This window comes from Macaca thibetana, chromosome 12, assembly GCF_024542745.1.
Source record: "Macaca thibetana thibetana isolate TM-01 chromosome 12, ASM2454274v1, whole genome shotgun sequence".
Classification (NCBI taxonomy): domain Eukaryota; kingdom Metazoa; phylum Chordata; class Mammalia; order Primates; family Cercopithecidae; genus Macaca; species Macaca thibetana.
In genome coordinates, this window is record NC_065589.1 from 1,809,634 (window position 1) to 1,834,813 (window position 25,180).

General features: G+C 58.3%; 1 protein-coding gene across 23 annotated transcripts in view; it reads left to right on the forward strand.

Annotated features, from left to right (window-relative positions):
- KIF1A (kinesin family member 1A) overlaps positions 1 to 25,180 on the forward strand; it is a 112,363-nt gene that overhangs the window by 34,623 nt on the left and 52,560 nt on the right. For 10 of the 23 annotated variants that reach the window (XM_050751999.1, XM_050751998.1, XM_050752001.1 and 7 more), the window contains exons 6-18: positions 819 to 997; positions 2,222 to 2,333; positions 3,508 to 3,585; positions 4,205 to 4,270; positions 4,725 to 4,742; positions 16,578 to 16,653; positions 18,198 to 18,276; positions 19,229 to 19,371; positions 19,888 to 19,914; positions 21,303 to 21,511; positions 22,771 to 22,850; positions 23,269 to 23,344; positions 25,097 to 25,176. In XM_050751999.1, coding sequence (XP_050607956.1) covers positions 819 to 997; positions 2,222 to 2,333; positions 3,508 to 3,585; positions 4,205 to 4,270; positions 4,725 to 4,742; positions 16,578 to 16,653; positions 18,198 to 18,276; positions 19,229 to 19,371; positions 19,888 to 19,914; positions 21,303 to 21,511; positions 22,771 to 22,850; positions 23,269 to 23,344; positions 25,097 to 25,176 — 1,223 coding nt within the window. The remainder of the gene's footprint in view (positions 1 to 818; positions 998 to 2,221; positions 2,334 to 3,507; positions 3,586 to 4,204; positions 4,271 to 4,724; positions 4,743 to 16,577; positions 16,654 to 18,197; positions 18,277 to 19,228; positions 19,372 to 19,887; positions 19,915 to 21,302; positions 21,512 to 22,770; positions 22,851 to 23,268; positions 23,345 to 25,096; positions 25,177 to 25,180) is intronic. The other 13 variants (XM_050752005.1, XM_050752007.1, XM_050752008.1 and 10 more) reach the window with 2 other exon arrangements.

Below are 25,180 nucleotides of genomic sequence, written 5' to 3' on the forward strand. Positions count from 1 at the left end.
CACGGGTCTGCGCACCCAGCTTGTCCCTCGCTCATTCAAGTGGCAGGCAAGACGACGGGCCTGGGCAGGGCTCGAGACCCCCAAAGCACAGAGCGACGAGGTGATCCCCACCTAGCAGGTGCTTCTCCAGCAGCTGCTCTGTGCTGGGGCAGGGACAGGCACCTCAGAGCTCAGGGCCTGGCCATGCCTGCTGTGGCGGGGTGGCCCTGGCATGCGTGTGTCCTAGAGCCCAGGATGGCCGTGGTGAGGGAGGCCTGATTGACACCCCTGCCTCGCACATACACACAGGAGCTGCAGACTGGGAGTCCGCTGCCCAGCAGGTGGCGCCCACCTTCTCACTCACGGGTCCTGATGGCGGCCCCCACCCCCTCACTCAGGGGTCCTGATGGTGGCCCCCACCCCCTCACTCAGGGGTCCTGATGGTGGCCCCCACCCCCTCACTCAGGGGTCCTGATGTTGGCCTCTACTCCCTCACTCAGGGGTCCTGATGTTGGCCCCTACCCCATCACTTAGGGGTCCTGATGGTGGCCCCCACCTTCTCACTCAGGGGTCCTGACGGCAGCCCCCACCCCCTCACTCAGGGGTCCTGATGGCAGCCCCCATCCCCTCACTCAGGGGTCCTGACGGCAGCCCCCATCCCCGTCACTCGGGCCCAGCAGGCAGCCCCCCTTCTCACTCAGGGGTCCCCCCAGTGGCAGCCCCCACCCTGTCACTCAGGGGTCCTGATGGTAGCCCCCACCCCCTCACTCAGGGGTCCCCCCAGTGGCAGCCGCACTCCCTGGTCTTAGGGGTCCTGACGGCCCGGCTCTGCCCTGCAGGTCAGCTACATGGAGATTTACTGTGAGCGTGTCCGTGACCTCCTGAACCCCAAGAACAAGGGCAACCTTCGCGTGAGGGAGCACCCACTGCTGGGGCCCTATGTTGAGGACCTCTCCAAGCTGGCTGTCACCTCCTACAATGACATCCAGGACCTCATGGACTCAGGGAACAAGGCCAGGTATGTGGGGGGACTCGCCGATCCTCCCTGCCCTCCTGTCCCGCCGCCTCTCCCCGGAGGAAGCCCCTTTGCCTCGGTCCTGGCCCTTTTCTGTAGGGTCCATCTGTGCCCCGTGGAGGTGTGGCCTCCTGAGCCTGAGGTCGTTCAGGCCTGTGCCAGCCCGAGAGAGGCCGAGGGCTCCCCCTGTGCAGGGGACACCGTCACCTTCATGGGGCTTCTCCTTCACGGGGGTCTGCGTCCTCCAGCTGAGGCACCCAGGGGCTGCTAGCAGCATCTGTGGCTGCTGCCTTGGTGGGGCAGCTGTTCTGCCAGTCCCAGGGGTCCAGATTCTGTGTGGGGGCCAGCGTGCTGGGGTCGGGGCATGTGGGGGGTGGTTGGCTGCACAGTGCTACAGCAATAAACAACCCGGCTCCTTGGCCTCTGCTGCCCTGGGCCTCCTGCCTGAGATGCCCTGGTTGTCATGGCAACAGACTCCCTCCGCCACCCAGGACTTCCTGAGGGTGAGGTGATGGTCCCTGTCACTCTCAGTTCCTGAGGTTGTGAGTCACACTCTGCGCCATCCTGCACCCCTTCGGTGGCCCCACAAGGGCCAGTGGGTGGGGGTGCTGTTCCTGATGAGGTCCACAGCGCACCGTGGCCGTCACTGTGACTCCTTGCTGGAGCGGGCCCTGGGTTGCCGCATGCCATCCGCTGAGTCTTGGGAGCCTTTCCTGAGGTCCCTGGCAGGTCAGGGTGGCATCGGGACCAACTCCAGGCCACCCTCAGCAGCCTTGGGCTTCCCGTTCTGGAGGACCGCCCTGCTGACCATGACATCTCCTGTGGGGTGTGGCAGGCTCCTTGGCTTCCCAGAGCCACGGGTGTGGGCCGTGGTGGGGTGGACAGTGGACAGCCCCTTCCCCTCCCATATCATGGCCATGGAGGGCTCCTGCCCAGCTGGGCACTGCATGGGCTTCTCTGTGCCCAGGAGTGGGATGCTTCCCCAGCTACTGCTGCCCTGAATACACTAGGCAAGGGCTGGGGCTGAGGATGCCACTGTGGGCAGGTGGCCGTGGGCCTTGCTGGAGTCCTGGCAGGTGGGACCATCAGTGCCAGGACCGGCAGAGTGGCTCCTGGGGTCTGGGGGAGCTGCCCCCCGATGACCTGGTTTGGAGGGCTGGCACCACCGGTGAACTTGCACCCGGCCACAGGACGAGGGGTAACCGTGTGTGGCTTTCTGCTCCTCAGGACCGTGGCGGCCACCAACATGAATGAGACCAGCAGCCGCTCCCACGCTGTCTTCAACATCATTTTCACCCAGAAGCGCCATGATGCAGAGACCAACATCACCACGGAGAAGGTGAGTGAATGGCCTCACAGGTGGTGCCACCGAGGGCAGTGGCTGGTGGTCGGGGTGGGGGTGGAGGTCAGGCCAGTGGGGGCAGCACAAGGACATTGGGCCCAATGCTGGCCTGTGCGGGGCGGGCAGTGTCCTCACACTTACACTGGCACCAGGTGCGGACGTCCCCCACCCTGCCCCAGAGGCCCTTCTCCCGTGCCTTGGTGTTCTCCACGGACCAGGCCAGGGGTCTGTCTTCTGGGGCTTTTGCCTGGACAGCCAGTCCAGGCTTCTAGGAGGGGCAGTGGGAGGGCACCCAGCCTCTCCCTGACCATCTCTGACTCTGCCCCCTGCCCTCGTGCCCCAGCCATCTAGGCCCGGGGGCACCTCAGCCATCTCCCGGTTGGGGGCTCGTTCAGGCAGCCGCGTGGGGAGCACAAAGGTGCTGAGTGGAGGGAGGACTGCTCAGTCCCAGATGGTGCTGGAGGTCTGCCAGGCACATCCTCCTGACCGGGACTCCATCAAACAGTGAGCGGGGTCTCAGGATGGCTGAGGTGGGTTGGGGGACAGACGGGGGTGAAGCTGGATGAGGTCGGCCCAACTGCCTGCCCTGCTGCCCTCGCTGGTGGGCACTGAGGGGGTCCTGCGGTATCTGTGGGCAAGTCCTGCCCTGCAGCTGTGGCTCAGGAGGGGCCGGGCCTCTCGGTGCAGGGCCTCCCACCCCAGGCTGCAGGTGCCCCTGTCGGGAGCCTGGCTGGTGCCCACTTCGCTAGGTGCAGCCATGGCCCGTGAGGTGGCTGAGCAGGGCCAGGGCCTCCTGGAGCTGGGTTCCAATCCCACCACGGACACTGAGCACCATCTGTGGAAGTGAGGACAGTGACAGTCGCACCTCATGGGTGCCGTGGGGAGAGAGTGCGCCCTTGTGTGAAAAGCGCCTGGCGTGTGGTGGCAGCGCCCATGCTCCCCTGGGGAGGTGGCTGTGCACTCATTCGGGCAGGGCGTGGGGAGAGCTGGGACGGAGGTGCAGGTGGAAACTGTGGGGTCAGGACTGCTGGGCCTGGGGAGGGGTGGCGCCTTGTGGAGGGGACGCTTGGCTGGGGCTCCTTCAGCAGCCATGGAGATCTTGCCCAGGGGTCCTGGGATGCCCCCGTGCATCTTGCGGCCTCTCGTGCATGTGACGCGTCTGCTGTTTCAGGTGAGCAAAATCAGCCTGGTGGACCTGGCTGGGAGCGAGCGGGCCGACTCCACGGGAGCCAAGGGCACACGCCTCAAGGTAGGGACCATGCCGCCATGCAGGGACTGCAGTGGGTCCCGTGTCCACACCTGGCCTGCTACAGGGTGGGCGGCAGGAGGGCTCTGTTGGGGTCCCGGGGGCCTGGGCCACCCTGAGGATGAGCCCGCTCAGGGAGGGTGGGCATAGGCTGGGGTCTTGGGCTGCCAGCAACTGAGGGTTGTGCCTGGGGCACCAGCGCTGGGCACACAGGTCAGGGGCTTGGCGGGACGGTGGTCTGTTTCGGGCCCCGAGGATTTTGCGCCAGAGGCCGGGGCACCCCTGGGAAAGCAGTGCCAGGGTCAGGAAGGAGTGTGTTTCCTCGATCCCCGCTGACCTCAGCACCTGATGTTTGGGCAGGGGCCCCGGAAGCGTTTCAGGGGGACACGGGATGGTATCAGGGTTTTCATGGCACTGAGGGCAACACTGGGAGACGTGCTCCCGGCCAGAGGCTCCAACTGGCTTTCTGCCAGGGCACCCCATGTCTCTGTGGCCCCAGGGAGCAGCAGCTGCGGTGGTGGCCTCCACTCCACACCGTACAGGTCCACGCAAGGCGTCCCTCCAGAGCAGGAGTCCCCAGGGGTCCCCGGTGTCCCAACCCCACTGTCTTTTCTGCCCACAGGAGGGCGCCAACATCAACAAGTCGCTGACCACCCTGGGCAAGGTCATCTCCGCCCTGGCTGAAATGGTGAGTGGCCCAGCCCGGCTTCTGCAGCCAGACCCCCGGGGGTCTTCGGGGACCCTATCCTGCCCCTGTCACCCATTTCCAGGCCATGTGTCTGGGAGGTGGCTGGGTTCAAGGGAGAGCCCAGAGATGGCCAGAGTGTCACATGCTGGAGAAGGGGTAGTGGCCCTGGTTTCTCCTGGGACCCTCAGTTTCCCCGCCTGTAAATTGGGGCTGTAGCCACGGTTGGCCCCGTGCAGCAGGCAGCCCTGTCCCCCAGCACCACCAATGGCCTGGGCTAGGGAAGGGCAGCCCTGGGGGGATCCTGCCCCGGGGGAGCTGCTGTCAAGGAGACCACGGGGCGGTAGAGCCTGAGTCACGGCCGGGGCAAGGGAGCTGGGCCACCTGCTCTTCTGCCCCCACAGCCTGCGCCAGCCTCGCTCCAGGCCTCAGCCTCTCTCTGTCTCTTCCTTTTCAGGACTCCGGACCCAACAAGGTAAGTGGCTTCCTTCAGCCCTGGGGCGGGGGCTGGAGGCTGGTGGTGGCATCTGCACTGCATTGGCGCCCTGTGGTGAGGGGCGGGGTGGGCAGTGAGTGCGCTGGGAGATGGGCGACATGGGGGTGGATCCCGGGAAGGAAGAAAACAAGTGTGGGAGGCCCCATGAGGTGCCTTGTCTGCGTGGACACAGGGCGTCTGGGGTGGCCTCATGGCAGGGCCTGGGACAGAGATTGCTGGGAGACGCTGAGGTGGGAAAGGGTGGCCTGGGGGGCGTGGGGGCCCTGGGATGAGCTGAGAGGGGCGCGGAGGGGCCCCTCGGGCATGGAGGGGGCTGGGGAGCCATGAGAGGAAGAGGGTGACAGGCGTGCTAGACTCCGAGCAGCCATAGGTGTGACGGGGCCAGGGCGGGGAGACGAGCATGTGTGGAGTGGGCGGTGCCACGGAGGGTGCCATGTGTGAAGCTGCCTGGGGCGAGGCTGGGGACTGTGTGAGGAACCGCGTGGGCAGCCGTGAAACCGTTCGAGGGACCGGGCAGGAACGGAGTGAGCCAGCGTGGGAATGTGTGAGACAGGGTTAGCGGGCGCCACTGTGAGGAGTCGCGACGTGCTCACTGGGAAACGCACTGGGAACTTGGCAGTGGCTCCCTGGGGACAGAGAACTGTGTGAATTGTGAAGAGCTGTGTGGGCCTGTGCGAGGAGTTCCAAGAGACTAAGAACACATGTGAGGCTGTATGAAGAACTGTGAGAAGGTGTGGGAACTGAGTGGGGAACTGTGGAGAATGGTGTGGGGGACCCGAGTGGGAGCCAGGTGAGGAACTGAGGGCCGTATGGGGAACTGTGTGAGGAACTGTGTGGGAACGGGAGAGGAAGCGTGTGGGAAACGGCATGAGACACTGCGTGGGACTGTGTGAGACTGAGAACCTGTGTGGGGAATTGCGTGTGGAGTGGAGTGAACTGTGAGAAGCTGTGATAACCGTGTGGAACTGTGAGGGAATGGCGTGGAGTGGCGTGGAGCAGCGTGGGGAGGGAGGAGAGAACGATCCGCTGTGCAGATTGTGTGGGACTGTGAGGAACTGTGTGGAACTGCTTGTGGAGTTGTGTGTGGAACTGTGTGTGGAACAGTGTGTGTGGAGCTGTGTGTGTGGAACTGTGTGTGGAACTGTGTGTGTGGAGCTGTGTGTGTGGAGTTGTGTGTGTGGAGCTGTGTGTGGAGAGCTGTGTGTGGAACTGTGTGTCTGGAGGTGTGTGTGGGGAGCTGTGTGTGTGGAACTGTGGAGCTGTGTATGGGGAACTGTGTGTGTGGAACTGTGTGTGGAGCTGTGTGTGTGGAGCTGTTTGTGTGGAGCTGTGTGTGTGGAGTTGTGTGTGTGGAGCTGTGTGTGGGGAACTGTGTGTGTGGAGCTGTGTGTGTGGAGCTGTGTGTGGAGCTGTGTGGGGAGCTGTGTATGTGGAACGGTGTGTGTGGAACTGTGTGGGGAGCTGTGTGGGGAGCTGTGTGAGGTGCTGTGTGGGGAGCTGTGTGTGTGGAGCTGTGTGGGGAGCTGTGCGTGTGAAACTGTGTGCGGAGCTGTGTGTGTGGAACTGTGTGGGGAGCTGTGTGTGTGGAGCTGTGTGTGGAACTGTGTGTCTGGAGGTGTGTGTGGGGAGCTGTGTGTGTGGAACTGTGTGTGTGGAGCTGTGTGTGTGGAGTTGTGTGTGTGGAGCTGTGTGTGGAGAGCTGTGTGTGGAACTGTGTCTGGAGGTGTGTGTGGGGAGCTGTGTGTGTGGAACTGTGGAGCTGTGTATGGGGAACTGTGTGTGTGGAACTGTGTGTGGAGCTGTGTGTGTGGAGCTGTGTGGGGAGCTGTGCGTGTGAAACTGTGTGCGGAGCTGTGTGTGTGGAACTGTGTGGGGAGCTGTGTGTGTGGAGCTGTGTGTGGAACTGTGTGTCTGGAGGTGTGTGTGGGGAGCTGTGTGTGTGGAACTGTGTGTGTGGAGCTGTGTGTGTGGAGTTGTGTGTGTGGAGCTGTGTGTGGAGAGCTGTGTGTGGAACTGTGTCTGGAGGTGTGTGTGGGGAGCTGTGTGTGTGGAACTGTGGAGCTGTGTATGGGGAACTGTGTGTGTGGAACTGTGTGTGGAGCTGTGTGTGTGGAGCTGTATGGGGAGCTGTGCGTGTGAAACTGTGTGCGGAGCTGTGTGTGTGGAACTGTGTGGGGAGCTGTGTGTGTGGAGCTGTGTGTGGAGCTGTGTGTGTGGAACTGTGTGTAGAACTGCGTGTGGAACTGTGTGTGTGGAGCTGTGTGTGTAGAACTGTTTGGGGGGCTGTGTGGGGAACTGTGTGTGGAGTTTTGTGTGGGGAACTGTGTGTGGAGCTGTGTGTGTGGAGCTGTGTGTGGGGAGCTGTGTGGGGAGCTGTTTGTGGAGCTGTGTGTGGGGAACTGTGTGTGTGTAGCTGTGTGTGTGGATCTGTGTGTGGGGAGCTGTGTGGGGAACCATAGGAACTGTGTGTGGAGCTGTGTATGTGGAACTGTGTGTAGAGCTGTGTGTGGAGCTGTGCATGTGGAACTGTGTGTGTGGAGCTGTGTGTGTAGAACTGCTTGGGGAGCTGTGTGGGGAACTGTGTGTGGAGTTGTGTGTGTGCAGCTGTGTGTGGGGAACTGTGTGTGGAGCTGTGTGTGTGGAGTTGTGTGTGGGGAGCTGTGTGGGGAGCTGTGTGTGTGGATCTGTGTGTGGGGAGCTGTGTGGGGAGCTGTTTGTGGAGTTATGTGTGGGGAACTGTGTGTGTGTAGCTGTGTGTGTGGATCGGTGTGTGGGGAGCTGTGTGGGGAGCTGTGTGGGGAACCATAGGAACTGTGTGGGGAGCCTGCAGAAAACTGTGTGGCCAACTATGTCAGAAGCCGGAAGAACCTGTGTGAGGACCAGAGGAAGAAATGCCTCAGGAACCATGGGGGGAACTTGAGAAACTCTGGGGGCCTGAGCAGAGCTGCGTGGGAACATGAGGAGCTGTGCGTGGCACCGGGAGAGGAAGTGTGTGCCACAGCGTGGGGAGCTATGTGGAATCACGTGAGGGAACCGTGCAGAGCTGTCTGTGGAGCTATGGGAGAAGCTCTGTGGGAAAGTATGTGAGGAACCATGTGAGGAATTGCGTGGGGAACTGTGGGAGGATTTGTGAGAAGCTGAATGTGATCGTGTAGGGAAGGCGGGGAACCAGGTGGGAAGCGTTTGGGGAAACCGCTTGGGGGAAGTGTACGCTCATGTGGGTACCCACGTCAGGGCTCCGTGGAGCTGGAGATGCGTGTACTCTGAGGACCTGTGAAAATGGGAGCAGAGGTGTGTGGAGTGGTGTGGGGCCGCGTGGGAATTGCGTGAGGGAACGCTGAGGAGCCATGTGGCTGCTCGGGGAGCAGTGGTGAGCTGTGAGAAACTGCGCGGAGCCAGGTAGGCGGCTGCTGGGAAAGGCATGGGGAACCACGTGAACGCTACGTCAGGGATTTGGGGGATCTGTGGAAATGTGGAGGAAACGGGGGGGAAGTGTGCGGGAACACGGAGGAACTTGCCAGGGCCTGAGAGGAGCCGCGCGAGCCCCCATCTGAGGTATTGTGAGAGGACCCACTTGAGAAACTGTGTGCAGAACTGTGCGAAACTATGAAAGTGGGTGAAACGGGGCTGTGTGGACCTGTGTGGAATGCTGTGGAGAGCTGTGTGAAAAACAGAAGCACTGTGGGGCATGGGGAGGCCTAAGGGGAAATGTGGCAGCCTGTGTGCAGAGCCGTGTGGGAAACTGAAGAACTGGGAGGCAGTGCATGTGGCCACGTGAGGAGCCACAGAACCGTGTGAGGAAGTGTGTGAGCCGGTGTGGAGAAGTGCAGGAACTGTGAGGAACTTTGTGGGAACTGTAAGGAACTGTGAGGAACTGTGTGGAACGGTAAGGAACTAAGTGTGAAACTGTGTGGAACTGTGAGGAACTGTGAGGAACTGCATGAAACTGTGAGGAATGGAGTGTGGAACTGTGAGGAACTGTGTGGGACTGTGTGGAACTGTGAGGAACCATGTGGAACTGTGAGGAACTGTGAGGAATTGAGTGTGGAACTGTGTGGAACTGTGAGGAACTGAGTGTGGAACTGTGTGGAACTGTGAGTAACCGTGAGGGACTAAGTGTGGAACTGTGAGGAACTGAGTGGAACTGTGAGGAACTGAGTGTGGAACTGTGAGGAACTGTGTGGAACTGTGTGGAACTGTGAGGAACTGAGTGTGGAACTGTGAGGAACTGTGTGGAACTGTGTGGAACTGTGAGGAACTGAATGTGGAACTGTGTAGAACTGTGAGGAACTGAGTGTGGAACTGTGTGGAACTGTGAGGAACTGTGTGGAAGTAGGAGGAACTGGGTGGGAACTGTGTAGAACTGTGAGAAACTGTGAGAGACTAAGTGTGGAACTGTGAGTAACTGAGTGTGGAACTGAGGGTGGAACTGTGAGCAACTGCGAGGAACTGGGTGTGGAACTGTGAGCAACTGTGAGGAACTGACTGTGGAACTATGAGGAACTGTGTGGAACTGAATGTGGAACTATGTGGAACTATGAGGGACTAAGTGTGGAACTGAAGAACTGAGTGTGGAACTGCGAGGAACTGAGTGTGGAACTGTGTAGAACTCAGTGTGGAACTGTGAGGGACTGAGTGTGGAACTGTGTGGAACTGTGAGGAACTGAGTGTGGAACTGTGAGGGACTGAGTGTGGAACTGAGAGGAACTGAGTGTGGAACTGTGAGGAACTGAGTGTAGAACTGTGAGGAACTGTGAGGAACTGAGTGTGGAACTGTGAGGAACTGACTGTGGAATTGTGAGGAACTGAGTGTGGAACTGTGAGGAACTGTGAGGAACTGAGTGGAACTGTGAGGAACTGAGTGTGGAACAGTGTGGAACTGTGAGGAACTGAGTGTGGAACGGTGTGGAACTGTGAGGAACTGTGAGGAACTGAGTGTGGAACTGTGAGGAACTGTGAGGAACTGACTGGGACTGTGTGGAACTTAGTGTGGAACTGTGAGGAACTGTGAGGAACTGAGTGTGGAACTGTGAGGAACTGTGTGGAACTGTGAGGAACTGTGAGGAACTGACTGGGACTGTGTGGAACTTAGTGTGGAACTGTGAGGAACTGAGTGTGGAACTGTGAGGAACTGAGTGTGGAACTGAGTGTGGAACTGTGAGGAAGTGTGAGGAACTGACTGGGACTGTGTGGAACTTAGTGTGGAACTGTGAGGAACTGTGAGGAACTGAGTGTGGAACTGTGAGGAACTGTGTGGAACTGTGTGGAACTGAGTGTGGAACTGTGAGGAACTGTGAGGAACTGACTGTGGGACTGTGTGGAACTTAGTGTGGAACTGTGAGGAACTGAGTGTGGAACTGTGAGGAACTGAGTGTGGAACTGTGAGCAACTGTGAGGAACCGACTGTGGGACTGTGTGGAACTGAGTGTGGAACTGTGAGGAACTGAGTGTGGAACTGTGAGAAACTGTGAGGGACTACATGTGGAACCATGAGGAACTGTGTGGAACTGGGAGGAACTGGGTGGGAACTGTGTGGAACTGTGAGAAACTGTGAGGGACTAAGTGTGGAACTGTGAGGAACTGAGTGTGGAACTGTGAGCAACTGTGAGGAACTGACTGTGGGACTGTGTGGAACTGTGAGGAACTGACTGTGGGACTGTGTGGAACTGAGTGTGGAACTGTGTGGAACTGTGAGGAACTGAGTGTGGAACTGTGAGAAACTGAGGGACTAAGTGTGGAACGGTGAGGAACTGTGTGGAACTGGGAGGAACTGGGTGGGAACTGTGTGGAACTGTGAGAAACTGTGAGGGACTAAGTGTGGAACTGTGAGGAACTAAGTGTGCAACTGTGAGGAACTGTGTGGAACTGAGTGTGGAACTGTGTGGAACTCAATGTGGAACTGTGAGGAACTGAATCTGGAACTGTGTGGAACTATGAGGGACTATGTGTGGAACTGAAGAACTGAGTGTGGAACTGCGAGGAACTGAGTGTGGAACTGTGTGGAACTCAGCGTGGAACTGTGAGGGACTGAGTGTGGAACTGTGAGCAACTGTGAGGAACTGAGTGTGGAACTGTGTGGAACTGAGTGTGAAACTGTGAGGAACTGTGTGTGGTACTGAGTGCGGAACTGTGAGGAACTGAGTGTAGAACTGTGAGGAACTGAGTGTAGAACTGTGAGGAACTGTGAGGAACTGAGTGTGGAACTGTGTGGACTGTGAGGAACAGAGTGTGGAACTGTGAGGAACTGAGTGTGGAACTGTGTGGAACTCAGTGTGGAACTGTGAGGAACTGAGTGTGGTACTGAGTGCAGAACTGTGAGCAACTGTGAGGAACTGAGTGTGGAACTGTGAGGAACTGTGTGTGGAACTGTGAGGAACTGTGTGGAACTGTGAGGAACTGAGTGTGGAACTGTGTGGAACTGAGTGTGGAACTGTGAGGTACTGAGTGCGGAACTGTGAGGAACTGAGTGTGGAACTGTGAGGAACTGAGTGTGGTACTGAGTGGAGCTGTGAGGAACTGTGTGTGGAACTGTGTGGAACTGTGTGGAACTGAGTGTGGAACTGTGAGGAACTGAGTGTGGTACTGAGTGTGGAACTGTGAGGAACTGAGTGTGGAACTGTGTGGAACTGAGTGTAGAACTGTGAGGAACTGAGTGTGGTACTGAGTGTGGAACTGTGTGGAACTGAGTGTGGAACTGTGAGGAACTGAGTGTGGTATTGAGTGTGGAACTGTGAGGAACTGAGTGTGGAACTGTGTAGAACTGTGAGGAACTGTGTGGAACTGTGTGGAACTGAGTGTAGAACTGTGAGGAACTGAGTGTGGAACTGTGAGGAACTGTGTGGAACTGTGTGGAACTGAGTGTAGAACTGTGAGGAACTGAGTGTGAAACTATGAGGAACTGTGTGGAACTGTGTGGAACTGAGTGTAGAACTGTGAGGAACTGTGTGGAACTGTGAGGAACTGAGTGTGGAACTGTGAGGAACTGAGTGTGGTACTGAGTGTGGAACTGTGAGGAACTGAGTGTGGAACTGTGTGGAACTGTGAGGAACTGTGTGTGGAACTGTGTGGAACTGTGTGGAACTGAGTGTGGAACTGTGAGGAACTGTGTGTGGAACTGTGTGGAACTGAGTGTGGTACTGAGTGCGGAACTGTGAGGAACTGAGTGCGGAACTGTGAGGAACTGAGTGTGGAACTGTGTGGAACTGTGAGGAACTGAGTGTGGAACTGTGAGGAACTGAGTGTGGAAGTGAATGTGGAACTCTGAGGAACTGAGTGTGGAACTGTGAGGAACTGAGTGTAGAACTGTGAAGAACTATGAGGAACTGAGTGTGGAACTCAGTATGGAACTGTGTGGAACTGTGAGGAACTGAGTGTGGAACTCAGTATGGAACTGTGTGGAACTGTGAGGAACTGAGTGTGGAACTGTGAGGAACTGTGAGGAACTGAGTGTGGAACTGTGAGGAACTGAGTGTGGAAGTGAGTGTGGAACTGTGAGGAACTGAGTGTGGAACTGTGAAGAACTGTGAGGAACTGAGTGTAGAACTGTGAAGAACTGTGAGGAATTGAGTGTGGAACTGTGTGGAACTGTGAGGAACTGAGTGTGGAAGTGAGTGTGGAACTGTGAGGAACTGAGTGTGGAACTGTGAGGAACTGAGTGTAGAACTGTGAAGAACTGTGAGGAACTGAGTGTAGAACTGTGAAGAACTGTGAGGAACTGAGTGTGGAACTGTGAAGAACTGTGAGGAACTGAGTGTGGAACTGTGTGGAACTGTGAGGAACTGTAGAACTGTGAAGAACTGTGAGGAACTGAGTGTGGAACTGTGTGGAACTGTGAGGAACTGAGTGTAGAACTGTGAAGAACTGTGAGGAACTGAGTGTGGAACTGTGAGGAACTGTGTGTGGAACTGAGTGTGGAACTGTGAGGAACTGTGTGTGGACCTGTGTGGAACTGAGTGTGGTACTGAGTGTGGAACTGTGAGGAACTGAGTGTGGAAGTGAGTGTGGAACTGTGAGGAACTGAGTGTAGAACTGTGAAGAACTGTGAGGAACTGAGTGTGGAACTGTGAAGAACTGTGAGGAACTGAGTGTGGAACTGTGAAGAACTGTGAGGAACTGAGTGTGGAACTGTGAAGAACTGTGAGGAACTGAGTGTGGAACTGTGAAGAACTGTGAGGAACTGAGTGTGGAACTGTGAAGAACTGTGAGGAACTGAGTGTGGAACTGTGAAGAACTGTGAGGAACTGAGTGTGGAACTGTGTGGAACTGTGAGGAACTGAGTGTGGAACTGTGAAGAACTGTGAGGAACTGAGTGTGGAACTGTGAGGAACTGTGAGGAACTGAGTGTGGAACTGTGAAGAACTGTGAGGAACTGAGTGTGGAACTGTGAAGAACTGTGAGGAACTGAGTGTGGAACTGTGAAGAACTGTGAGGAACTGAGTGTGGAACTGTGAAGAACTGTGAGGAACTGAGTGTAGAACTGAAGAACTGTGAGGAACTGAGTGTGGAACTGTGAGGAACTGTGTGTGGAACTGTGTGGAACTGAGTGTGGAACTGTGAGGAACTGTGAGGAACTGAGTGTGGAACTGTGAAGAACTGTGAGGAACTGAGTGTGGAACTGTGAGGAACTGAGTGTAGAACTGTGAAGAACTGTGAGGAACTGAGTGTGGAACTGTGAAGAACTGTGAGGAACTGAGTGTGGAACTCAGTATGGAACTGGTGGGACTGTGAGAAACTGTGAGGGACTAAGTGTGGAACTGTGAAGAACTGTGTGGAACTGTGAGGAACTGGTGGGAACAGTGAAGCGCTGTGGGGGAACCGTGAGGAGCCATGTGGAATGGCATGTGTGGGAACGGGGTGAACAGTGAGAATGGCCTGAGGAACTGTGTGGAAAGTGTGCGTGGAGTCGCATTAGGGATGGCGTGAAGGGTTGTGTGAGGAACCGTGTGAGGAACTGTATGAGGAATGGCGGGGGGAGCTGTTTGAGAAGTGGTAGGGAACGGTGAGGAACCGTGTGTGGAACTGTGTGCAGAACTGTGAGGACAGCCGTAGAGACCTGTGCGACGGGTTGTCCGGGAGTGTGGGGAGCTGGATGGGAAACTAGGGAACTGCTGGGCACTGCGTGGCGCTGTGTGACCCGGAAGGAAGTGTGTGGAATGGGGTGGGGCGCTGTGTGGGGACTGGGGCAGAGCTGAAGGGGTTTTCGGGGAGCTGCGTGGATGCTGTGAGGACCGTGGGACACTGAGAAGCCTGTCTCTGTGTGTGGAACGCTGTGCGGGAGCTGCGAGCCCCTGTGGGGAACTCGGAGAAACGGAGGATTGTGTGAGGCGTCCTGTGGGGAGCCGTGTTATGCAATGTTTGAGGAACGTGAGAAACTTTCTGGGGAACTGTGAGGAACTGTGAGATCAAGAGTGTCAGGGACGGGGAGGATTTGCGTGTGGAGAATGGTGAAGAACGCGTGTGTAACGAGGCCCTGCGTGGAGATCCAGGTGAGGATCGGGTGGAACTGTGCAAAGAACTCCACAGAGAACTGTGACAGAATTGCGTGTGGAACTTGTGGGAACACATGATGAACGGTGTGACCGGCAGCCATCACATGGGTGGAGTCCGCGTTCGAGTGACTGCCGTTTTCCATAATGGAGGAATAAAGGGGGAAGCAAGAGGAGCTGCGTGAAGAACCGTTTGGAGAAACGGGAGGAGCTGCGTGGGGAGGCGGGAGGAACTGAGGAACTGTGTGGCGAGCTGCAAGCAGCCGCGTGGGAACCGCGCGGGGAATGGCGGGAGCTCCTTGAGGGACTGAGTGCTTGAGGGTGCGGGACTGAGATGTGGAACCACCGCGTGGGAAGTGCGTGACTGGCTGTGTGAGGGACTGGGAGGAAAAGTGCGAGGGACCCTGCGAGGGACAGTGACAGAGACTTTTGAATTAGCCGAGTGAGAGAGTTTTCGAGGAACTGGTTGAGGAACAGGGCCCGGAGCAGGGAGGCGAGGCCGGCAGGAGCCGGGCGGATCTGAGGATGGGAGGTCCGTTCCCGCTTGTCAGGAGCTGCCTGGCCCAGCTTCAGTGGGCAGCAGCGGGTGGGTTTTCAGCAGGGCTCACAGCGTCTGCTCTAGCCAAGGATGGGTCCTCAGGCCTGCGCGCTGCCTGAAGGATAGGTCGGGAGCAGGGTGGCCTGGTGCGGCAGTCAGGATGGAAGGTCAGCGTTCCAGGCTTGACATGGTGGAGGCTGGGGGACCGAGAAGGGAGAACAGGGTGGTCCTGGGAGATGGCGGAGCACGACTGGACAGAGAAGTGGTGAGGGAGCAGGAAACCCAGGGGGCTGCTGGGCTCCTTGCTGAAATGGCTGAATGACTGGAGGACATTTATGTGGAAGCAAGGAATATGACACATGGCAGAGAATTCACCCTCAGGAATTAAATAATCAGAAACCAAACTAGAGGCCGGGCGCGGTGGCTCACGCCTGTAATCCCAGCACTTTGGAAACCCAAGGCGGGCGGATCATGAGGTCAAGAGATCGAGACCGTCCTGGCCAACATGGTGAAATCCTGTCTCTACTAAAAAAAAAATACAAAAATTAGCCGGGCATGGTGGCGTGCGCCTGTAATCCTAGCTACTCAGGAGGCTGAGGCAGGAGAATTGCTTGAACCCAGGAGGTGGAGGTTGCAGTGAGCTGAGATTGTGCCACTGTACTCCAGCCTGGCGACAGAGGGAGACTCCATCTCAAAACAAAAACAAAAACAAAAGAAAACTAGAAATAGAGTAGAGTTAGTCCCTACCAAGTTTCTTGTGCTGCTGAGCTGCAAGATGGACACCCTGAAACCCTGCTCGTGGAGAAGCCAGTGCAGCATTCGGGACCCTCTTTGACAGGGAGTCTCAAGAGCTTTCAAATTTTATGTGCCCTGTGGAGCTTCTCCTGGGATTGTCTTCAAGAACAATGATGTCTGTGTGTGCACCCAGCCCTTGAGGTGGCATCTATGTGCATGTCCTGGGGTGCAGGCTCCAGGGCCAGAGACCTTGTCTGCCGGCCCAGCAGGCACTCTGCAAATGCTTCGTAAGCCAATGCATACATGAACCAGTAGACATTGGAAGTCACTGAAACCCACAATTAGTGGGATCATTAAGTCAGTCAGAGTGTCCATCAGAAGCAATTCCTGGCAGCCATTATGTGGATGGAGTCCATATTTTAAAGAGCCAATGAAGTAGCAAGAGCATGGAGAATGCTTCATTCTGAGGGGAGGGATGGGAGAACAGGCTGTTAGAGGAAGGCCTGTGAGCTGGCTTCTGCAGGACCATAGGGAGTTTGATGGAGGAGAGGGCAGGTGAACTCTGTGTGAAGGGGAGATTTAAGCTGGCAGGGAGGTAAGTGTGGCAGAGGCCACAGAGGCCTGGAGGGCCACATTTAGCTGTGGGGCCTTTTCCCTTGGGTCAGAAAGAGTCGCTGATGGTGTTCGAGGAGGGGCCATGGGCTCAGATGGATCCTTCAGACAGAGTAAAGGGAGGACACACTTGCTGGTGACCTCAGCACTCCTGGCTGGTGTCCAGCTGGGTGGCCCAGGGGCAGCAGGGATGGACGAGGGAGGAACCTGAAGGATGTGCCAGCAAATCCCTGACTGTGGCCTAGAGGAGGCCTCTGGGGTGGTGCCCTGGGGTCTGGGCAGGGAGAGGCCTGAGCAGTCTGAGAACGTGTCCAGCAGAGCGGGTCCCGCCCCCTGCCCAGCCTCCAGCTTTGAGGACCCACTTGGCAGGGCCTGCACTGGCCCCTCCCTTTCACTTCCTCTCTAGTGGGCTCGGACTTGACCTTGAATGTTCCTCCCCCACAGAACAAGAAAAAGAAGAAGACAGATTTCATTCCGTACCGAGATTCCGTGTTGACCTGGCTCCTCCGGGAAAACCTGGGTGAGAACTTGTGGGTCTGCCTGTCCCCAGGGCTCTGATCCCACCCTGGGTTGTGCCCTTCTTCCCCACTGAGGGGGTGCCCAGTTGCCAGGAGGCCTCTCACCCTTTCTTGGCTGAGACTGGGAGGTGAACCTGGAGGGTCCAGTCAGTTCATGGCCCTTCTGGAGGGCCTGGGGCAGTGGCCAGCAGTGGGCTAATGAAGCAAGTGTGGGAACCAGGATGGCCCAGGTGGCGGCACAGCACACACCTGCCTATGTCAGTGGTCTGGGTCAGGTGGGCTGTGATACCCAGGCCAAGTATTCACCCTTCTCTGGGCCTTGGTTTCCCCATCTGTCACAGGGGATCTCTGCTTGCTGGGTTTTGAGGGGCTGCCATAAACCTCCTCCTCCCCATTTGAGTTCTGAGCAGTGAGAGTTAGATGGGGAGGTGGGAATTGAAATGCACCCGACGCTGCTCCCGTCCATCCCAGAATAACCTCAGAGTCTTCCCCAACTGCATTTACAGCTGATGCCCAGGGAGGCAAACTGAGTCTTGTACTGACCTAGTGACCGTAGATGACTGGGGGTCCCTGGCCTCCCTCAGCTGCATGGCTGAGGTGTGCAGAGCCCTGGCTGACCACCTCTGCACCCCACAACTAGCCATGCTGCTCCCCAGCTCAGACCAGTAATGCAGATCGCAGCAGGCCTGCGGATGGATGGGCCCCGCTGAGAGAGGAGCAGAGTGTGTTCCTTCACCTGAGATGTGGGCTGGGAAGGAGCCCCCTGCTCCAGGCACACCCAGGTTCATCCCCAGGGCGGGGGCAGGGGAGTCCTCCCATGGAACCTTTCCTAGGGCCCGTGTGTCATGTGCCCAGCCCTTCACACTGTCTCTTCAGTACCTACAGGGACTCATCAGGGACCCATGCCCTGGGGACACGGCCCTAAGGATACACAGTTTCCTGGGGTCAAGCAGGCAAGATCATCTGTCTAGACTTGAAGTACCACCAGGCAGCAGTCCTGAGGGCTGGGGTGGAGTCAGTGGTGATCTTTTCTGACTGCTGAGGTCACCTAGACAGGATTCCCTGAAGAGAAAGAACACAGTCTGTTCCTCAGGCCACGCATTACCTGATGCTGGGATCCTACTAACCTGGGCCAGGAATCTGATGTTGAATACTGAGGAATGTGTTTCAAATGAAAATGATAGAAGTGCTTGAAAAAATTATTGAACATAAGTGGTATTTATTTTGGAGTAAATACTTTAACACCCTCCACAACTTTTCCTCTCTGCTTTGGGGAAAGGAAGGCCTGATTGTTGTAAAATGGCCCCAAATGTGAGAAAAACACAAGTAGAAGAGAAATAATAGCAGTGCCTGGTGCAGAGATGAAGGGGCAGCCAAGGAAGGCCAGGTCCTTACAGTTGTCTGTGTTCATGGGGATAAGCCTGTGACTCAGTTTACCTCTCTGGGCCTCAGCCTCCCCATCTGTAAATGTGGGGGGATGGGGGGAGCAGTCATAGCACTGGGGCCTAGATCCCCCTCTGGGCACAACCTGGTCTTCTTCCCACAGGCGGTAACTCAAGGACAGCTATGGTGGCAGCCCTGAGTCCTGCAGACATCAACTACGACGAGACCCTCAGCACGCTGAGGTGAGTTCTCCAGGGAGACACTCTGCTCCCTGGGACTCTCCAGGGGAGCTCTGCTCCCTGCTCCCTGGTCTTGGGGGATGGATCCTCCCATGCTTGAATTAAGAGTGTCAGTTAGCAGGGACGACTCTTTGTGAGGGGTATACCCTGGACTCTGTGAGGCTGGAAGGGACTGTTCTGGGGCTCCTGGGCCTGCATGGGCCCTGTTCCATTCCCTCCATGGAGCCTTTGAGGGTGTGCTTTGGGGCTGCGGGTAGCCCAGGGCCCTGTGGCACCGGACTGGGAGAGCTGTGCCTGCTAGGCGAAGCAGTTTACACTCACCTGCCGGCCGGGGTAACCACTGGGGATTTTTAGATAGCAAAGGGGGCATAGGTGTGTCTTATGGGCAAGTGAGCACCTGGGGTGGGGAGCCTGGGCTCCTAGCCGTGCTAGAGGCTGCTCGGTTGTTTGGGTCAGTGGTCTCTCCTCTCTTTTGACCGTGCACCACCAGTGCTTAAGAGAAACAAAGGGTGTGTGTCCCAATAGAGGTTCATGTACTAGCTGGAAATGTAGACATATGCATCAGCTGATACACAGTGTGGACAAAAGCCTACGTACACGTAGCTGTTCTCACATTTTTCCATTGGACTTTGTCCCTCTACCCTGGGACCACTGGGGGAGAGGACACCACGCTGTCCCTTCTCCCCTGGGCCTCAGTTTCCCCAAGTGGGTGAGCTGTAACTGGGTGACCTCCCCTATAAGTCTCCTCTGGCCTCTGTGGCCCCAAATGCCCTCCCCAGAGACTTGCTATGGGGGCGATTTCTCACTCTGTGCCAGGCCGTGCTGGCTCAGGTCCACCTCTGGCCTGGCTGCTGAGCCTGAAAGGCTGGGTCTTAGGCAGAGCTCTGGGCACCCTTGGGACCTGCCAGGTGTGGACCTGTCCTGAGCACAGCCCACAGACCCCTCTGCCACCCAGGTATGCTGACCGGGCCAAGCAGATCCGCTGCAATGCTGTCATCAATGAGGACCCCAACAACAAGCTGATCCGTGAGCTGAAGGATGAGGTGACCCGGCTGCGGGACCTGCTGTACGCCCAGGGTCTTGGCGACATCACCGACAGTGAGTGCCTGCACCAGCCTGTCCTGGACAGGGTTGTGGGGCCTCAGGCTCAGGGGCCTTGCAGGTCATCACATCGTCTCTCCTGGGGCCACCACTTTGCTGGCTGCAGTCTGGGCTGTGGCAGCTCCACACTGCTCCCAGAGCCCCTCTGGGCCAAATCCCTGTCCCTGCTCCATGTTCCTGGGCAGAACTGCCTCTGGGTGGGAGGCCGGGCGGGGGCCCTGGACAAGGGCAAGTTTCCTGGCCTTGGCCTGGATGGTACCGCATGGTTTGGGTTCAATGCAGATGCAAGTGGGCCACAGACGGCTCCCCTGGAAGCCCCATAGGCAGGCTGTGGGTGCTGGGGTCACAGCGGCCCCCCGTGTTCTGGAGCTGAAGACCTTCACCACCTGCTTGTGGCCACTCACCCACTGCTGGCCACCCTGGCCTGTGAAAGGCGTGCCTGACCCTCTGGAGACAAACCTGTTCTTCTGTTTCTTTGTCTCTCCCCCTCCCCCACGCTTCCCTCCCCCGTAGCCAACACTGTGCCTGGAGGACCCAAATGTGTGTATTCCCTTTGCTGCTCTCTGCATCTCTGCTTCCAGCCCCAGCCAGCATGAGGGCCTAGGGCGGCACGGGCAGGGAGGGGTGAACCCCAGGGCACCTGCTCTGCTTTCTTCTCCTTTTTGGGGGCAGAAAGCACTGCTCTCGCTCAGTCACAGGGCCCTGCTGGTAGATGTGGGACTCTGTCTGCCTCTGAGCCCACACTCCTGGCTCATTCCTACTCATGGTCTACATGAGAAACCAAGGCAACAGGGGAGTCAGGGTGTGGCTGAGGCCTTCTCAGGCTAAACGTGGCCGAGGTCAGGCCCTGTGACCCCCCGTGCACCCAGAGGCCTGCGAAGGTCAGGATATCAGCACCAAAGGGCCAGGAGGGCTGGAGGGACTGTCCTGTCCCCAGCTCTTGGCTCAGGCCTCCGTCTGCAATGCCATTTCTCCAGCTGACCTGACCCCCCACGCCCGGGCCCTCTACTCTGGAAATGCCACAAGCTCAGCTTTCACAGTGGATGCTGCCAAATCCCGCCCAGCCTTTGTGCCTCCTGGCCTTGGGCCTGGCTCCATGGGGCTCAACGCCTCCCCGAGCCCGGCTGCAGGGCGCCCTCCACTTCCCCCACACCCCATGTGGTCCCGTGCTTGCTGCTGCTCTGCTGTGTGTTTGCTTCTGCTAGGAGACCCCTGGCACCACCCACTCCAGAGATGTCACAGCCCTACCTCCCGGGCCTTGGGGATACATGAGGCCTAGGCTGGTGGGTGAGCTCCTTGTGGTGGAGGGGAAGGGCCTCCCTCTTGAGGGTCCCATGTTCACCTCCTCCAGGATGGTCTCTGGGCCAATTTCCACGTCAGTGGGCTGAACAGTTAGTGCAGCCCGGCCCTACAGCTCAGGGGTGTGTGGTGTCCCAGGCTGACAGTGGGTGCGAGGGGTGGGAGGACAAGCGTGGGGGTCTGTACGGGGCACTGCTGGGTGACCATGCCAAGCCAGTGGACAGGGCGGGAAGATGCAGGGAGGACAGGCTCCCAGCCCTCAGGTGCGGGGGCTGCAGGGCGGCCTGGCAGTGGGACCTGGAGTGCAACTGAGGGAAAGCAAGAAGCCTGGTGCAGGGGGTGCAGGGGAGCTCCAGGGTGCCCAGGGCCATGCCACGCTGCTGCTGGGGAGGGCAGGCCTGAGGAGCAGGCGGGCAAGTGGGCGCCACTGCCAGCCCGGTCCCATCATAGGCAAGGGGTGGCAGGAAGGCCTTGCATGCGCTTGTCCTGGGCCGGGCAGGGCTGCTGTGCCTTGTTGGTGGTTTCTGTTTCTTGCCTTCTCTGAGCCCCACCTCTTACTTTTTCCCATCTTCATCTTTTTTCTCTCCCTCCCTCTGTCTGTCTGCCTGCCCTACCCCTCCTCCCCATAGACGTGTCCGACCTTGAGAACAATAACCTTAACCGTGGCGGGACGGTGAATGAAGCCCCTGACCCTCTCTCCACAGTGACCAATGCCCTGGTGGGTATGAGCCCCTCATCCTCGCTCTCAGCCCTGTCCAGCCGCGCAGCCTCCGTGTCCAGCCTCCACGAGCGCATCTTGTTTGCCCCAGGCAGCGAGGAGGCCATTGAAAGACTGAAGGTGAGGGCACTACTTGGGGCTTCGCTTCAGGGTGTCAGACTCTGGGAGTGGGGAGCTCGGAGGAATTAGAGGCACCTTGCCCTCCTGGGCACAGCCTATCCTCATAGGTCCATTGTGGAGCACCAGCAGGAGCCTCTGGCGTGTGGCCACCCAGGTGCCCTGTGTCCTGTCTCTAGACCACCCATAGCAGTCAAGGCAACCAGTTCACTCAGGGGTCCCCAGGCTGTGGGCTGCACAACACTCAGCTGCTGGACAGGAAATGCCCCTGCAGGACCCTAGACCTGGGTGTCTGGATGGCCTGTGCCCCCACCCATGCCACGCCTGGACCAGGGAAGCTCCAAGAATGAATGTCCAGGACTGAGACTCTTCCTGTCGAGTCTTTAATTGTGTGAGTGGGCGCTTGTTCAAGGACCAGTGAGGTGGATGGCATCTGTGGGTGGAGAGGAGTCTCGCCCCTCCCCACCCCACAGCACCCCCTCCACTGGTGACAGCCCCAGGTCACAGCAGCTTCCTGGCTGGCGTCCTATAGAGTTACACTCCCTGAGGAGGGTGGTGAGCGTGGTGCAGGCTCCTGAGCCCCTTCCAGGCCAACCTGTGTTCACACCTGCACACCTGCCTGGGAATAGTCACCACCTCCAACCACTCCCAGGCACAGTGTGCTCCCTGGTGCCCAGCAACGGGCCAGGATCATTTTAGGTTTCCAGTCACACGCCCCTCAGTGAATGGCTGTGCAGGGGCAGGTGAACCACACGCCTGGAGACTGAGGAGCTGAGGGGAAAAGGCAGAGGCCCCATCAAGGCCAGTGTGAGGAAGGGGATGGGGGCGAGGTTGGGCCTGTGACCCTGGAGCAGAGAGCCCTTCTGGGGTGTTGGGGTCCCATTGGGCTGTGGGTGGGAAGAAAAAGGAGAGACCAGGCTGATGCTGGGCAGTGTCCTGAAGAGGGGTGAGTACCTGGGCCTCTCGGCAGCAGCGAGGATGGCTGTGCTTTAGGAGCCGAGGCTCAGCATCTCCCAGGAGCATTTGCTTCTCTTTTCCTTCCAGATTTGTTTTGCATTTTCCCCATTCTCTTGAGCGTGTCTAAGGGAAAGACACACATTCTCTGAGCTTCACCTTGGTCTTCTGGACGCCTCCTGTGCCTGGACGGGCCCAGGAACGTGGCTCTTGTGCTTTGATGCCCCTTCTCCTGGCACCCGTGTCTCCATGGTCCTCTCCCTTGGTCCCAGCCCTGGCAGCTCACTGTGCTCTGCCTCAATCCCCAGGAAACAGAGAAGATCATAGCTGAGCTCAACGAGACCTGGGAGGAGAAACTGCGGCGGACAGAAGCCATCCGGATGGAGAGGTGTGCATTGGGGAAACTGAGGCCCAGGGGGAGGGTTGCAGCCAGCAAGCCCGTAGCCTGGGCAGGATGAGCACTGAGCCCTGCCCTCCAGTGCTGGGCACCTGCACCCTGGGGTGGCCACATCCCAGCCCAGGGCAAACCTGTTTCCTCACGCCCAATAACCCCCACCTTGTATACTGCTGGCTGCTGGCCGCCGGGGCCTGAGAGACCTGAGGCCTGATAGACCTGATCCCTGACCATGGTGCGGAGGGGCCCGTCCCATCAGCAGATGCCCTAACACAGTGACCAGATGGGACACACATGGGCACCACCCAGGCCACGGTGGCCACAGGCCCACTGCCCACATTGGTCAGCCAGCGCTGAGGCCAGTGCCGGAAGCCTTGTGGAGCTTGTGCTGACCTCATCTCTGTTCCCCCAGGGAAGCCCTGCTGGCCGAGATGGGTGTGGCCATGAGGGAGGATGGCGGCACCTTGGGCGTATTCTCTCCCAAAAAGGTAGGAGCTATCTCAGTTCTGTGGTACTGCCCTGATCTGACTAGGACCAGGTGAGGGGCTGTCTCAGGTAGAACCAGAGGGGACTTCTGGGAGTAGGGGGCACGGCGGGGCTCTGGCCCAGGCACTGGGGCTGTGAAGCCCACCCACAGTCACACTTTGCTTTTCGTGGAGAATTCAGTGCCCACATTCTCATGGTGGGGCGTCCTGGCGGCTTTGGGATGTCAGATGGGTCTCTTAGTGGCCTGGAGTGTGGACTGGGCTCCCCAGTGTCAGGGCAAGGCTGAGAAGCCAACGCCCAGGCTGGAGACTGAGACGTGAGGGGCCTGGACCTGCCCTGGAGCCTGTGCTGCTCACACAGCTGGGCGCCAGCTGCCTTCTTGGAACTCAGCTGGAGTCAGGTCTGACTGTTCCAGCGGGGACCCCTCTTCTTCCACCAGGCCAAGCCTAAGGAGTCTTTCAGCTGGGGGCCCTCAAATGGCACAGAACCCCTGGGCAGCTGCTTCAGAGTGTATACAACTCTTGTGCCCCCATCCAGCAGCCCAGGTGGGGCATGACACACACACTTGGGAAAAAGTCTTTCTTCTGGTTGTAGTCCCCAAACCCCACACACCCACCCCAAAGATGGCCAGGACATGGGGACAGACACCTGTGTGTCTGTAGCTTGGGAGGGGCTGGGCAGGGCTGTGCTCCAGGCCAGGGGCCCAGCACATGCTGAGGTCCAGAGGCAGGAAGGGCCTGAGAAGAGCTGTAGGGAGATTCCAGTCCTGGGCAGGGCGGGGACAGGCAGTCCCCTAATGGGGCTTCACTACACACGTCTTCCAGACAGGCCTTTGGTTTGGTTTGGAATGGATTGTTCCCCGTACTGTTTCAGGCCCCATCCCCTTCCTGGAGGGGTAGGGTGGAACTCCAGGGGTGCAGCTTTATTGGTGGCCCTGGGTCTGGGCACTGCCCAGAAGTGGGACCACTGGAGACCCCGTTCTTGAGAAGTTCAGTGTTCTTGGGAGTCACGAGATGTTCGCAGGCCAGTGGGGTCCCAAGGCTACAGCCCCTACTCAGCCCCAACGCTGTGGGCACAGCCCTCCTGGCTGGACATCTTCCCCACTCGGGGGGCAGGGATGGCTGGGGATGGTCTGTCCCCTTCGTCCAGTGTCAAGGTCTCCACCTCTCTGCGTGGGGGTGCCTCAGGTGGCTCATCAAGGATCCTTTCACAACTGCTTCACGCCCCAGACCCCAGGGCTGAGCCTTCCATGGTCAGTGTCCTGATCCTTCTTGGTTCTTGGCTCCCACTGGCGAGCCCACAGTTTCTGGGCTGTCTGAGCTGGAATGGGGTCCTGGAATCCCATTTTACAGTCCAAAGCTGAGAACCCAGGACCCCATGGGACAAAGCCTGTGGTCTGCACATCTGGGGGCTCACCCCAGCCTCAGAGGGCCCCAGGGGCCTGACATGCTGAGAGCAGGGGCTCTCTGCCTTTCTGGAAGCCCAGCTTCTGCTGCAGTGCTGGGGCTGCTGTGCCAAGCCTGGGTGTACGTGGGTGGTCGGGTCCCACCAGCCTGCTGCTGTTGGTGGGCTGGGCCTACGGCTTGCGCTTTCTGTGTTCCTCATTTTCCTGGCTTGGAGTGACCAGCCTGGTGGGAGTATAGGGGCAGGGGCCCTGGAGGTGGTCTGGTGCCTGGGGAGAGGTCGGAGCAGGGTGCGGCCAGCGTCGGGCTCCTGCCCCCTGCAGGAGAGATGATCCTCCTGTCTCCCTGCAGACACCACACCTCGTCAACCTGAACGAGGACCCACTGATGTCCGAGTGCCTCCTCTACTACATCAAGGATGGGATCACCAGGTGA